This window comes from Lucilia sericata, unplaced genomic scaffold (assembly GCF_015586225.1).
Source record: "Lucilia sericata isolate MDLA Ls3-8-SP2 unplaced genomic scaffold, ASM1558622v1 Contig002354F_arrow, whole genome shotgun sequence".
NCBI lineage: Eukaryota > Metazoa > Arthropoda > Insecta > Diptera > Calliphoridae > Lucilia > Lucilia sericata.
Window position 1 is genome coordinate 36,083 of NW_023996163.1, and position 15,835 is coordinate 51,917.

The 15,835-nt window shown below is 30.9% G+C and overlaps 1 protein-coding gene across 1 annotated transcript; it reads left to right on the forward strand.

Moving 5' to 3' along the window:
* The first annotated feature begins 388 nt into the window (after window positions 1–388).
* LOC119613845 (chorion peroxidase-like) lies at window positions 389–13,889 on the forward strand. Its single transcript, XM_037969912.1, has 9 exons — window positions 389–725; window positions 6,499–6,687; window positions 6,770–7,013; window positions 7,081–7,478; window positions 10,830–11,219; window positions 11,393–11,895; window positions 11,987–12,145; window positions 13,191–13,510; window positions 13,579–13,889. Exons 1-9 carry the CDS (start codon window positions 503–505, stop codon window positions 13,643–13,645), a joined length of 2,493 nt encoding a protein of 830 aa, XP_037825840.1. The 5' UTR covers window positions 389–502; the 3' UTR covers window positions 13,646–13,889.
* The last annotated feature ends 1,946 nt before the right edge of the window (window positions 13,890–15,835 follow it).

A 15,835-nucleotide genomic window follows, 5' to 3' on the forward strand; every position in this document is an offset into this window, starting at 1 on the left:
ATTTTCAATATCAATAATAATAAATATTTTGGGTGAGTTTGGTTGATTTCCTTTGCTTAGTTTTAACGTGAGCGTGTTATACACAGACAGACAGACGGACATAGCTAAATCGACTCAGAATTTCATAAGGACCCAGAATAAACTTATATATACCCTCTGACTGATGGTGGTGGATTGTATAAAAAAACCAACAAGTACTTATTTATTTTACCCACTACTGTCATTTGAGTGTAATTAATCTACTGAATTTTAAATTTGATTTTGCACTAAACTTCTATTTTTTCCTTCTCTCTTTTAATAACGAGTTAAAAAAGTAATAATAATTCCCGTTAGTTTCTTTTTCAGTATTACAAGATTTCTTTAGGTTCAATTTATGTCTTTTATTTAACAAAAGATCAGTTTAATGCAGAACTTCTTTTGTAATATAGTGCATTTGTTTTTTTTTATATTCTGCATTTGTTTTAATTAGTAACTTTTTAATTAATTTATACACAAATGCATCATGTTTAATTCGAGTTATAAGATGAAATTCATATTAATTGTATGGATTTTATTACAACTAATTGGAAACTGTTGTTGTCGTGGTTTTTCGGTGAAACCTTTAGTAAAAGACGGTACCACTAGTGCACCACATACACCAAGTATAACGACATCGCACGAAAAGGTAAAGGAGGAATCATCCATTTTAAATCAACCACAGGCCGTCGAGTATGAGGATACAAATGGTGGGTAGTAGCTAAAGACGAAATAATGAATTTAGTAGAATCGTCGTTAATAATTTTTTGAAATAAGAAAAAAATGTTTAAAAGATTTACCCCCGTATTCATAAAGATATTAATCGTTTATTTTAGTTTTATTACACAAATTTTCTATACAAAATCCTTACAATAAACCATCAACAATTTTATTAAGCATTTATGAATATAGGGGTTATAGGTTTGAAATCTTATTTCTAACGAAACCTACGAAATTATGATCCCAAATATTACAAAATTACAGCGACAATAGAAACTTTCAAAACTAACTGTACTAATTCGGCTGTGCCGAATTTTATATCATACTAGCTATACCAGCTTGCTTTGCTGCCTTAAAAGCAACATCTATATGTATATGTATATAAAAGAGTAGCGTTACTGACTGACTGATTCATCATCGCACAGTCCAAACGGCTGAACCTAGAATCATGAAATTTTGACAATAGATGTGTTTTTGGTTATGTAGATCCAATAAGGAGGGATTTTTGGAAATTTGTACATTTACGGGTAAAAAGGGGGAAAAACGGGTAAAACAGATTTTCTTAATTATCTTACACAATATTAGTGATACAAGAAAAATTTTAAATGCACCTGTATCTACTCTTAAAATAAGCAGATGGGTGTCTGGTACTTTTTTGAAACTCGTACTTTTAAGGGATAAAAATGTGTAACAAAGGTGATTTTGGTACCTTTTTTGGCCCCTTATAACTCGAACTAATTAACATAATAAATTTTTATAAATATTTTGGATACATCTCCCAAAATTATGAGACACCTGTTTCGTACTTTTTTTAAATTCAATCCTTTTTGGGTGTAAAAGGGAGAAAACTGGTACTTTTTTTTAGCACATTAAGAAAACTTTTTCGGTTTATTGAATTATTCCTATTAAATTACGGACTAACTCTGTAAAATTTATTGTAATAAAATTTTTGCTATTTCACTGGGGAAAAAAGTACCAAAAAGTACCTAAAAGGAAAAAAACGGGAAATTTAATTTTATTCCAACTCATTGAGCCAATTTTTATAAAATTTGAAAAAGTAGTTTATTTACTCACACAAAATAAGCTGTTGATATATTATTTTGGAATTCGAGTACTAAGTCCTATATAGGACCAAATTCGAGTAAATTTTGAAAGCACTATTTTTCTGGAACAAATTAATGCAGATTTGAATCGTTTGAGTTTTATCTGTGATATATAGATTTAAATACGGAACATTTTGTAAACTTAATTGTCGGAAAAGTATATTTCTAAGCGAAAAGGGGAAAGTACTTATTAGTACTTTCCACTTAGGTAAATTTTATTCCACTTTTGGTACTTTTTCTTTCTACAAATGATACTCTTTTTATGTTCTTTAATATGAATTCAAAACACATGATTATTAAACATACACGGTCCTCATTGAATAAGATTCTTTAAGAGAGAACTTTTTAGTACTTTTTATCTCATAAATGGTACTTTTTTAATTTTCTAAAATATTCAACCTAGGAACATTAATTTTAACATACATGATCTTGACTGAATAATATTCTGTAAGTGGGAACTATTTGGTACTTTTCTGTTCTTTAAAAGGTACCTTTTAAATTCTTTATAATGGTTAACTTGAACACACGGTCCTTATTAAATGAAAATTTATTGAGAGAGATCTTTTTACTTTTTCGTTTTTCCGATGGTACTTTTTGATTTTGTTACATTATTGAACATAGATATTGAAAATAAAAATTTTAAATGTAGTGACCTTAGTGAATGAGAATCTACTGAAAGGGACTTTTGGTACTTTTTCATACATTAAAATTATATTTTTTAAATTGTACATATTATTGAACAAAGAAACATACAATTTTTGATTAAATGATAATCTATTAGAGGTATTTTATATTACTTTTTTTTCAAATAGTACTTTCGAAATTTTCATTTTACTTTTGCAAATTATTGCAAGTTGCAAATTATTGCAAGTTCACCAATTTTTTCGAATGTTTCCGAGACCCCCCACCATGAAAGTCCGCCCTTTCATTCTACAAAATGTTCAAATGAATATTAAAGTTCTTCGTGCAAAATTTGAATAATCTAGTTCTATTAGTTTCCCAGATAAACGAAATTGTGTATTTTATTCATATAGGAAGTGTCGCTCCCCTCATTGGTAGTCCGCCAATTTGTTACCCAAAATGTTTACATAGATGCTAAAGTTCTTCGTGCAAAATTTTAAGGTTCTAACTTTAATAGTTTCCAAGATGAATGAATTTTTGTATTTAATTTATATGCGAGATGCCACGCCCCCTGCTGCTAGTCCGCCCATTTTTTTGCCCTAAATAATCATAACCGACAAAATTTGAGGACTCTAACTGTTATATTATGTCAGATATACTGATTTAATAGTTTCTTAACATGGGCGTGGCTCCTCGCCCATTTGAAATTTCAAAATAAAAAGTAGCCTATAAACTCTTCCAAACTGTGAAAATTTCAAGAAAATCCTTGCCATTCCTTGGTATACATATCAGTTCCATTACCTTCAATTTTATGTATTCCTTAATCTATTGACTAGTTTAGTCACTAGTGACTAGTTGTTTGACAGATCTATTGACAAGTTTATAAACTAGTTTATTGGTTGGTATTGGTAGTAATCTATAGACCAGTCTTTTAGCTAGTCTATAAACCGGTCCTTAGTCTGTGTACGAGTCTTTTGACCAGTAAAAGGGCTGGCCTTTTAACTGTTCCTAGAATAATCTATATAATCTAGTTTATTAGCTGGTTTAGTACATAGTCTATCATACTGGTCTATTGACAAGTCTAAGAACTAGTTTATTGTCTAGTTTAGAGTCAACTAACTTGTCTTCTGACTACTGTAGTTACTGGTTAGTATATGGACTTGTCTATTGAACTAATCAATGGACAGAAATCGGCTTAGTGACAAGACTATTGACTGTTCTATGACTAGCCTATGCATTAGTTTATTAACTAGTATATTACCTTTATCGTTTGACTACGTTATTGAATGGTTTAGTCAGTCAGAAGTCTTTTGAATAGTCTATTGATTAGTCTATGGACTTATCTATAGATAAGTTTATGAAATAGGACTCTGTGGACTATTGCTTCTAGTTTGGACTAATCCAGTCCTATTTACTAGTTTAGACTAATTTATTGATATGTTTATTTTCTAGTCTAGTTTATAGAATTGGCTTTTCACTACCCTATCACCGGTCCTTGTATTAGTCTATGGACAAGTTGGCAAGTCTATTGACTGAACTATTGTCTATTGATTGAACTACTGATTATACTATTGACCCTTGAACTAGTCCTTTCGCTAGTCTATGGACTAGTTCATTGTCTAGTTTAGAGTCAATTGACTTGTCTTCTGACTACTCTAGTTACTGATCCTTTGATTGCTATATGGACTTGACTATTAAACTAATCAATGGACTAGTCCAGTGATCGGTTTAGTTACTAGTCTATTGACTGATCTATGACTTGTCTATATATTAGTTTATTAACTATTATTTTCTTCGTCATTTGACTACGTTATAGATTGGTCTATTTAGAAGTCTTTTGAATAGTCTATTAACTAGTCCTTTTGATATAGACATATTTAGGAGCTGGGACCCTGTGGGCTAATATTTTATCAAGTCTTTTGACTAATAAAGTCCTATATACTAGTTTAGAAACTAGTATATTAACTGATTTATTGATTGGTTTATTTAGTCTAGTCTATCGACTTAGCGATTCACTAATCTATCACTGTTCCTTTTATTAGTCTATTGACAAGTCTATGGACTTGCCAGTTGACTAGTCTATGTATAAGTCTAGGAATCTGTGGAGTAATATTTTATCTAGTCTTTGGACTAATCTATAGTTTAGTGACTAGTTTATTGATTAGTTTAGTTACTAGTTGGGTTCTATAGTTGAAACGAAAAGTCGACTTTTCGACTTTTTTCATGTAGCTAAAAGTCGACTTTTCGACTTTTTGCATTTTATGAAAAGTAGATTTTTCGACTTTTCGATTTTAAGTATTTTATAAATAGTCGACTTTTCGACTTTTTTCTACTTTTTCCGACTAATTTAGAGTTTTTGACTTTTTTCCACTTTCGACTATTTTTGACTTTTTTCTACTAGGTTTTCGGCCTTTTCCGACTTTTCGACTTTTTACGACTTTTTTCGACTTTATTCGACTTTTTTCGACTTATCGACTTTTAGACTTTTTGACTTTTATTTACAAAGTCGACTTTTCGACTTTTTTCACAGACGATAGTCAAGTTATTGACTTTTTTGGAATAAAATAGTCGACTTCGACTTTTCGACCTTTTTCGACAAAAGGTTGATTGTTCGATTATTCGAAAGTCGATTTATAGAACCCTACTTACTAGTCGAGTCTATCGACTTTTTTTACTTTACTTACTCTATGAGTGGTCCTTTTATTAGTCTATGGACAATTATATGAACTAGTCAGTTAACTAGTCTATTGACTGATCTATTGATTATACTATTGGCTGGTCTATGTTTAAGTCTAGGACTCTGTGGAGTAGTATTTAATCTAGTCTTTGGACTAGATAAAATACTAGCTTAGTGACTAGAATATTGACTGATTTATTGATTAGGATGCAAATTTTTCAAATCGGATGGCATGCGTCTAAAAATAGTCACATTTTGAAGGTGCCCTACTTTGAGCTCGCATAGCGCTGCCCGTGGAACAATATCAAATCTTATCGTGATCGGACCAGAAATGTCAGATTTATTTCCCGAACATTTTGATTCTGCCCCACTGTGGATTGTAGCATAAGTACTACATTTATGGGAGTTTTGACTATATTCGCGTTAGGTACTCGTTTGTAGGCTGTAGACCTATATTGCTCATTTTCATTACGAAACATTTTAGATCATTATAGAAGATTTTGAAAAAAACTCATCTTCCTAAGTCCTTTCATGTGGGCCCATTGTGCTTTCAGCGACCATCTTTTTGACGTATAAAAAGTACTTAATATGTGGCGAGGGTACTGTCCCTACGAAGACCTTTGGATCCATCTCTACGAGGACCTCTGAGTGATAGATAAACTTATCGGTCGAGTTTTATCTACAGTATAGGATAAACCAATTTATTTTCTACAACATAAATGTAAAATTTTTTCAAAATTTCGACGGATTAAAAAGGGGCCTTTTTAGAGGCCCCAATTTTTATCATTTCCTGTAGTTTTTGATCCTTGCTCTATAAAGTGACATATTAAAAAATGTTAAGAAAATGATTTGGAATAATTCTATCTGAATTTTGCGCAAAAAACGTATATAGAAAGTTGGCCAGCTGGACGGACGCAACTTAATTTAACTCAGAAAGTAATTCTAAGCCGATTGCTATAAATAATAGATTTTGTTCAAATATTAAAATCCATTAAAAACCCATTTTTTGATAATTTATTTATTATTAAATTAAGTAATAACAACAACAAACAATTTTATATTATTAACAAGTTAAAAAAAATAAGTTTATTAAACATTTATAAATATTTTTTTTTTAAACCAATAAATAATATCAAAAAAACTCCCCCTTTTTTCCAAATTAAAAACCACAGCTTAATTAATTATTTAATCGGCTTAAAATTAATGTAAATTAAGCAAAACAAGTAAAAATCTATTAAAATGTTTAACTAAAGAATTAAATATGCAAAAAACTCTGTATGAATTATTATTTAAAGAAACAACAATTTAAAACAAATATATTTTTTCAAAAATCAATACTTAATTTCTCACTTTCTTCAACAGCAAATCATAAAAGTCATGGCTCGTCTAGTTTGCTGAAAAAATGTGATCCCTGTCCGGAGGGTATATTGTGTGTGCCCCAAATACAATGTCCAGCCCATGTACGCATGAGAGACCATGAAAAACCACAAGTATGTGATTTGCCTGGTGGTAAATTTGGTTTCTGTTGTGTCACCGGACAAAATCATACAGGTAAGTAAAAATAGCTGCAGTTAGAGTTAAATTTGGAAGGTTTTCAAACTGTTGCTATTTTTAAAATTTTAATTTAAAATAGCTATACGTTTGGATAAGGCACGCATGCCGGGGTTGAGTTTTATGCCTCCCCATGTGGTTGAGGAAGCTCGTTTAAAGTTTCAACACTTAATGCATCAAATAGCCATGGTTCCCATAGCTCCGGGTCATCCAGATTTTGTGCATGGCATGGTCTTTCATTCTACGCCACATGAAGATGTGCAAAATTTCCATTTAACCAATTCGGCCATGGAACAAGTGATAACAACTCAGGTGTTTACTAAAAAGTAAGAAAGATTTCATTAAAATGCTTAAATAAGAGTAACCGCTAAAATAAATGTACCTCCCCCCCAGAGAACAAATCCCTGTCGATGACATCATTACCAATAACATAGAGGTTGAGTTTAAGCAGACCCCCTTAGGTCACAACTGTCAGCCGCCACGACCTTGCATTAATCCCCGAGCAAAATATCGTACATTTGATGGTTCCTGCAATAATCCTCATCCTTCACGTTCTCATTGGGGTTCTGCTGGTCAGCCCATGGAACGTTTATTGCCACCCGCCTACGAAGATGGTGTTTGGACTCCTCGCCAGCATGGAAAAGATGGTTCATTGCTGACAAATGCCCGTGATATTTCGAGAATTTTAATGGGTGATGCCGATAGGCCTCATCCTAAGCATAATTTGTTGGTTATGCAATTTGGACAGTTTGTAGCGCATGATGTGTCGCAATCGGCCTCCGTGAGATTGGGTGAGTTTGGATGGACAATACTCTAGAAATGTTCTTCTCAAGATTTCTTTTGTAGAAAAGTGTATTCCATAGACAATTTTCTATAGAAGAGTTTTCTTTTTCCACTCTCTGTTTTTTTAATGTAATGTAAAGTTACTTCTATAGATAGTTTTCCATATAAAAGTAGACAATTTTTTTCTATCAAAAAGTTTCTTATAGAAAATATTTTTCTATGGAAGATTCTCCTATGTGAAATTTTCCATAGAAAAGTTTCTCTTGTAGAACTCTTTCTTTGAAAGGTTTTTTCTATAGAAAGTTTTCTATAGAAAAGTTTCTTCTATATAAAGTTTTCTATATAAAAGTTTCTTCTATATAAAGTTTTCTATAGAAAAGTTTTCTATAGAAAACTATATAAGTTTTCTATAGAAAAGTTTCATCTATAGAATATTTTCTATAGAAAAGTTTATTCAATAAAAAGTTTTTTACAGAAAAGTTTCTTTTATAGAAAGTTTTCTACAGAAAACTTTCTTCTATAAAAGGTTTTCTATAGAAAAGTTTCTTTTATAGAAAGTTTTCTATAGAAAAGTGTCTTCTATAGAAAGTTTTCTATAGAAAAGTGTCTTCTATAGAAAGTTTTCTATAGAAAAGTTTCTTCTATAGGAAGTGTTATATATAAAAGTTTCTTCTATAGAAAGTTTTCTATATAAAAGTTTCTTCTATAGAAAGTTTTCTATAGAAAAGTTCCTTCTATAGAAAGTTTTCTATAGAAAAGTTTCTTCTATAGAAAAGTTTCTTCTATAGAAAAGTTTCTATGGAAAGTTTTCTATAGAAAAATGTTTTCTATAGAAAAGTTTCTTCTATAGAAAGTTTTCTATAGAAAAGTTTCTTCTATAGAAGGTTTTCTATAGAAAAGTTTTTTCTATAGAAGGTTTTCTATAGAAAAGTTTCTTCTATAGAAAGTTTTCTATAGAAAAGTTTCTTCTATAGAAAGTTTTCTACAGAAAAGTTTCTTCTATAGAAAGGTTCCTATAGAAAAGTTTCTTCTATAGAAAGTTTTCTACAGAAAAGTATATGCTATTGAAAGTTTTCTACAGAAAGTTTTCTACAGAAAAGTATATGCTATAGAAAGTTTTCTATAGAAAAGTTTCTTCTGTAGAAAGTTTTCTATAGAAAAGTTTCTTCTGCAGAAAGTTTTCTATTGAAAATTTCTTCTGTGGAAAGTTTTCTATAGAAAATTTCTTCTGTAGAAATTTTTCTATAGAAAAGTTTCTTCTATAGAGCGTTTTCTATAGAAAAGTTTCTTCCATAGATAGTTTTCTATAGAAAAGTTTCTTTTATAGAAAGTTTTCTACAGAAAGTTTTCTATAGAAAAGTTTTCTATAGAAAAGTTTCTTCTCTAGAAAGTTTTCTATAGAAAATTTCTTCTGTAGAAAGTTTTCTATAGAAAAGTTTCTTCTATAAAACGTTTTCTATAGAAAAGTTTTTTCTATAGAAAAGTTTCTTCCATAGATAGTTTTCAATATAAAAGTTTCTTTTATAGAAACTTTTCTATAGAAAAGTTTCTTCTATAAAAAGTTTTCTATACAAAAGTTTCTTCTATAGAAAGTTTTCTATAGAAAAGTTTCTTTTATAGAAAGTTTTCTATAGAAAAGTTTCTTCTATAGAAAGTTTTCTATAGAAAAGTGTCTTCTATAGAAAGTTTTCTATAGAAAAGTTTCTTCATAGAAAGTTTTCTATATAAAAGTTTCTTCTATAGAAAGTTGTCTATATAAAAGTTTCTTCTATAGAAAGTTTTCTATAGAAAAGTTTGTTGTATAGAAAGTTTTCTATATAAAAGTTTCTTCTATAGAAAGTTTTCTATAGAAAAGTTTCTTCTATAGAAAGTTTTCTATAGAAAAGTTTCTTCTACAGAAAGTTTTCTATAGAAAAGTTTCTTCTACAGAAAGTTTTCTATAGAAAAGTTTCTTCTACAGAAAGTTTTCTATAGAAAAGTTTCTTCTACAGAAAGTTTTCTATAGAAAAGTTTCTTCTGTAGAAATTTTTCTATAGAATAGTTTCTTCTATAGAACGTTTTCTATAGAAAAGTTTCTTCCATAGATAGTTTTCTATAGAAAAGTTTCTTTTATAGAAAGTTTTCTACAGAAAGTTTTCTATAGAAAAGTTTTCTATAGAAAAGTTTCTTCTCTAGAAAGTTTTCTATAGAAAATTTCTTCTGTAGAAAGTTTTCTATAGAAAAGTTTCTTCTATAGAACGTTTTCTATAGAAAAGTTTTTTCTATAGAAAAGTTTCTTCCATAGATAGTTTTCAATATAAAAGTTTCTTTTATAGAAACTTTTCTATAGAAAAGTTTCTTCTATAAAAAGTTTTCTATACAAAAGTTTCTTCTATAGAAAGTTTTCTATAGAAAAGTTTCTTTTATAGAAAGTTTTCTATAGAAAAGTTTCTTCTATAGAAAGTTTTCTATAGAAAAGTGTCTTCTATAGAAAGTTTTCTATAGAAAAGTTTCTTCTATAGAAAGTTTTCTATATAAAAGTTTCTTCTATAGAAAGTTGTCTATATAAAAGTTTCTTCTATAGAAAGTTTTCTATAGAAAAGTTTGTTGTATAGAATGTTTTCTATAAAAAATTTCTTCTATAGAAAGTTTTCTATAGAAAAGTTTCTTCTATAGAAAGTTTTCTATAGAAAAGTTTCTTCTACAGAAAGTTTTCTATAGAAAAGTTTCTTCTACAGAAAGTTTTCTATAGAAAAGTTTCTTCTACAGAAAGTTTTCTATAGAAAAGTTTCTTCTACAGAAAGTTTTCTATAGAAAAGTTTCTTTTGTAGAAAGTTTTCTATAGAAAAGTTTCTTTTGTAGAAAGTTTTCTATAGAAAAGTTTCTTTTGTAGAAAGTTTTCTATAGAAAAGTTTCTTTTGTAGAAAGTTTTCTATAGAAAGTTTTATTCTATATGAAATTTTCTCAAGAAAATTATCTTCCATAAGAAGTTTTCTATAGAAAAGTTTGTTCCTTAAACAATTTATTCCATTGAAAGTTTATTATCGAAAAGTTTCTTCTATAGACATTTAATGTTTACTATAAAAAAGGTTATTCTGTAGAAAAGAATGTTTTCAATAGAAAAGTTTCTTTGATATAGAATGTTTCTTTTATAGAAAGTTTTCTATGGAAAAGTTTCTTCTGCACGATGTTTTCCATAGAAAAATTTCTTCTATGGAAAGAGAGAAAAAGTTTTTCTATATGAATTTTTCTATAGAAAAGTTTCCTCTTTCTTTTCTGCCGAAAATATTCTTCTTTAGAAAGTTTTCTATAAAAAAGTTTCTTTTATAGAAAAACCCAGTTAAAGTTTTCGCACTTACTCTCTTCTTAAATCCTTGCAGAAAACGGTGAACTGGTTCAATGTTGTGCTCCCAATAATGCGGCCGTTCTGCCGCCCGAGCGTCGTCACTTTGCCTGCTTCCCGATTGAAGTCGATCCGAACGATGAGTTTTATGGTGTGTTTGGTGTACGTTGTATGAATTTTGTACGTTTATCGTTGGCTCCCAATACCGATTGTCGTGCCAGTTATGGTAAACAGCGTAGCAAGGTTACCCATTATTTGGATGCTTCTGCGGTATATGGTTCGAGTGAAGAAACAGCTCGTGAATTGCGTGTATTTAAAGGTGGAAAATTGCGTATGTTAAATGATTTCGGTAGAGATTTACTGCCATTGACCAATGATAAACATGCCTGTGAAAGTGATGCTCCGGGCAAGACATGTTTCAAGTCGGGTAAGTAAAAATTGCCATTTATTGCCATTTTAAGTTTTTAAATACTTTGTAACCATTTTAAGTTATGACTTTATAGTTTGCTTTAAACATTTCATATTACTACATAAATTTCTTTCTAAATATTTATTACAAATGTTGACATTGAAATCTAATATCCACCACCTTCGACACAGGTGATGGTCGCACTAATCAAATCATTTCCTTAATTGCCATCCATATATTGTTTGCCCGCGAACACAATCGTATTGCCGACATACTCGCCCATCTAAATCCTCATGCCACCGATGAACTACTGTATCAGGAAGCACGTCGTATTGTCATCGCTGAATTGCAACACATTATTTACAATGAATACCTGCCAATTGTCATAGGACCCATGCAAATGAAACGTTTCCGTTTAGCCACACAACATCATGGCTATAGTGCTGATTACAACGGTGAGATGAATCCGGGCATAACAAATGAATTTACTGGTGCTGCCTTTCGTATGGGTCATTCGAGTGTCGATGGTCGTTTTCATGTACAGCAGGAACACGGTAGAATTGATGAAATTATAAATATACCCGATGTCATGTTCAATCCATCACGTATGCGTAAGAGAACGTTTTACGATGATATATTGAAGACAATGATGGTGCAACCGATGCAAAAGGTGGATAGTGCTATAACACATGGGGTGAGTGAGTGGGGGCAGGAAGGGTTTTTGTTTTGAGTACATAATGGAGATTTATGTTGTTTGTGTATTTTTTTCTATTTTATTTTTTTAGTTGAGTCGTTTTTTGTTTCGTGGTCATAATCCTTTTGGCTTGGATTTGGCTGCATTTAATATTCAACGCGGTAGAGACCAGGGATTACGTAGCTACAATGATTACTTGGAAGTTATGGGTAATCGTAAGATACAGAGCTTTAATCAATTGCCAGTGGAGGTAAGAAACTATTAATTCGATTCTCATCTTTAAAGTTGACTCTTTATAGTGGCATCAGTCGACTCAGTCGGCCTATAGTTGAATCTATAGTCGGCTTATTGTTGAATCTATAGTCGGCCTATTGTCGACTCTACAGCCGGCCTATACTCGACTCCTTAGTCGGCCTATAGTTGATTATTTTCAACTCAATTGTCGAACTATAGTCGAGCCTATAGTCGGCCTATAGTCTACTCTATAGTCGACTGTTTTCAACTCTATTGTCGATCCTATACTTTACTCTTTATCCAGTCTATAGTCGACCTATAGTCGTCGCTATGGTCGGCCTATAGTCGACTATTCTGAACTTTATTATCGATAGTTCAAAATAGTAGCATATAGACTCGACTATAGACCCTATAGTCGGCCTATAGTCGGCTCTTAAGCCTGCTTATAGTTGACTCTATATTCGGTCTATAGTTGACTCTATAGTCGGCCTATAGTTGACGCTATAATTGGCCTGGAGTCTACTCTATGGTCGGCCTATATTCTACTCTATAGTCGGCCTATAGCTAACTCTATAGTCGACTATTTTTAAATCTATTGTTGAATTTTAGTCTAGTTTATAGTCGGTCTATAACCGGCCTATAGTCGACTCTATAGCCGCCCTATAGTTGACTCTATAGTCTGCCTGTAGTTGACACTATAGTCGGCCTATTGTTGACTCTATAGTCAGCCCATAGTCGTCTCTATAGTCGAATCTATAGCCGGCCTATGGATGACCCTATAGTCGGCCTATAGTTGACTCTATAGTCGACCTATAGTCGATTCTAAGGCCGGCCTATAAATGACTCTATAGTTGGCGTTATATAGTCCAATATTTTCAACTCTATTGTCTACGTATAGTCGGCATATATTTAGACTTTATAGACGTCATTATAGTTTGTCTGTTTTCGTCTCTATAGTCTAGATAGTCTGCCTAAAGACGACCTATCGGCCTATTTGTCGGTCTATAACGTTTTTTTTTAACAGACTTTTTCCATTAAACTTTTTCATCACATTTCTCCAGGTTGGTCGCAAACTTTCCCAAGTATATCGTTCTCCCGATGATATTGATCTATGGGTAGGTGGTCTACTAGAAAAAGCCGTAGATGATGGTATAGTAGGTAGTACATTTTCCGAAATTATAGCCGATCAATTTTCACGTTTCAAATTGGGCGATCGTTATTATTATGAATATAATAAATCGATAAATCCAGGTGCCTTCACTATAGATCAATTGCACGAAATACGTAAGGTAACCATGGCTCGTATAATCTGTGATAATGCTGATCATTTAACGCTGCGAGAAGTACCACCAATGGCCTTTGTCAGAGCCGATTTTCCAGGGTGAGTTTTTAAGTTAAAGAATTAATTTAAATTGATGTTTTATTTAGTAATCTTTAACGGGATTTTAGCAATCAACCTCTTCGATGTGATAGTCCCCATATACCGGCAGTCGATTTAGATGCCTGGCGTTTTTAAACAAATGCTTTTAATATTTTATTACATTTTAATACTTCTCTTATTATTTAAATTTATGTATTTATTTATTAAAATCTTGCAGGAATGAGTAATTAGTTATTATTTCACTTTTTGTTGTTTGGAAAATATTACAGAAAAACTTTTTTATTATTTTTCTTTGTATTAAAATGCAAACATCATCATTGTACTTATAATGAAAGATATATAAAACAAGTAGAAAATAAATATTTTCCAGGAAATTCTATTATTTTGTTTTTTTTTTCTTACTTTTTTTGAGGAAAATCTTTGTCTGCAAAGATTTTCTTGTAATTAAGTTACAAATTTGATATAATCTTCCAAGTTACTTAAAAAAACCGAATACATGAGGAATGAATTATAATACTCTTGAAGGATTTGATAGATATAATTTCCCAGGATGCGATTTAAATCTGGGTGGTTTAAATTTCATTAAAAAAATTAAAAATCTTAATCTTTAGGCTGCAAATAATTAAAAGTGATTCACATCAACTTAAATACCGTTTTCACGGTAATGACACTTAACACTGTAATGCTCTAGTTATTCGTATTAAAAATAGATATTTAAAATTTATTTTCTTACTGATCTTGACCGTCTATTGTATTTAGAATATTTTTAGATTTCATTTGAAAATTTAAATAAATAAATTATTACAAATATTGTTTGTTTATTATTTACCTAAAGTGGCAAAAACATGTTATTTATATTGGACAAATAAATTTTTTATTTTGGTACCAGTTTATATTTTGACTACTAATTAGCTACTATATTTGTTAGAATGGAAATATGTTTGGTAGTTTCCAATTACTAAATGCTTATATAGTTGCTTCTATTCCACTCTCGTCTCTATAGTAGTCTATAGTCTCAATACAAGTCTAGTTTGTCTTATAGTATTGTCTATAGTCTAGTCTATAGTCTAGTCTATAGTCTAGTCTATAGTCTAGTCTATAGTCTAGTCTATAGTCTAGTCTATAGTCTAGTCTATAGTCCAGTCTATAGTCTAGTCTATAGTCTAGTCTATAGTCTAGTCTATAGTCTAGTCTATAATCTAGTCTATAGTCTAGTCTATAGTCTATAGTCTAGTCTATAGTCTAGTCTATAGTCTAGTCTATAGTCTAGTCTATAGTCTAGTCTATAGTCTAGTCTATAGTCTAGTCTATAGTCTAGTCTATAGTCTAGTCTATAGTCTAGTCTATAGTCTAGTCTATAGTCTAGTCTATAGTCTAGTCTATAGTCTAGTCTATAGTCTAGTCTATAGTCTAGTCTATAGTCTAGTCTATAGTCTAGTCTATAGTCTAGTTTATAGTCTAGTCTAGTCTATAGTCTAGTCTATAGTCTAGTCTATAGTCTAGTCTATAGTCTAGTCTATAGTCAGTCTATAGTCTAGTCTATAGTCTAGTCTATAGTCAGTCTATAGTCTAGTCTATAGTCTAGTCTATGTCTAGTCTATAGTCTAGTCTATAGTCTAGTCTATATAGTCTAGTCTATAGTCTAGTCTATAGTCTAGTCTATAGTCTAGTCTATAGTCTAGTCTATAGTCTAGTCTATAGTCTAGTCTATAGTCTAGTCTATAGTCTAGTCTATAGTCTAGTCTATAGTCTAGTCTATAGTCTAGTCTATAGTCTAGTCTATAGTCTAGTCTATAGTCTAGTCTATAGTCTAGTCTATAGTCTAGTCTATAGTCTAGTCTATAGTCTAGTCTATAGTCTAGTCATAGTCTATCTAGTCTAGTCTATAGTCTAGTCTATAGTCTAGTCTATAGTCTAGTCTATAGTCTAGTCTATAGTCTAGTCTATAGTCTAGTCTATAGTCTAGTCTATAGTCTAGTCATAGTCTAGTCTATAGTCTAGTCTATAGTCTAGTCTATAGTCTAGTCTATAGTCTAGTCTATAGTCTAGTCTATAGTCTAGTCTATAGTCTAGTCTATAGTCTAGTCTATAGTCTAGTCTATAGTCTAGTCTATAGTCTAGTCTATAGTCTAGTCTATAGTCTAGTCTATAGTCTAGTCTATAGTCTAGTCTATAGTCTAGTCTATAGTCTAGTCTATAGTCTAGTCTATAGTCTAGTCTATAGTCTAGTCTATAGTCTAGTCTATAGTCTAGTATAGTCTAGTCTATAGTCTAGTCTATAGTCTAGTCTATAGTCTAGTCTATAGTCTAGTCTATAGTCTAGTC

What these genes read in the sequence shown, in the direction of transcription:
- LOC119613845 (XM_037969912.1), top strand. Translation starts at nt 503, where the DNA reads ATGTTTAATTCGAGTTATAAGATGAAATTCATATTAATTGTATGGATT. An exon ending in ATCGGCCTCCGTGAGATTGG is followed by an intron (nt 7,479 to 10,829) that starts GTGAGTTTGGAT and finishes AAATCCTTGCAG; the next exon opens with AAAACGGTGAACTGGTTCAA. An exon ending in CAAGACATGTTTCAAGTCGG is followed by an intron (nt 11,220 to 11,392) that starts GTAAGTAAAAAT and finishes CCTTCGACACAG; the next exon opens with GTGATGGTCGCACTAATCAA.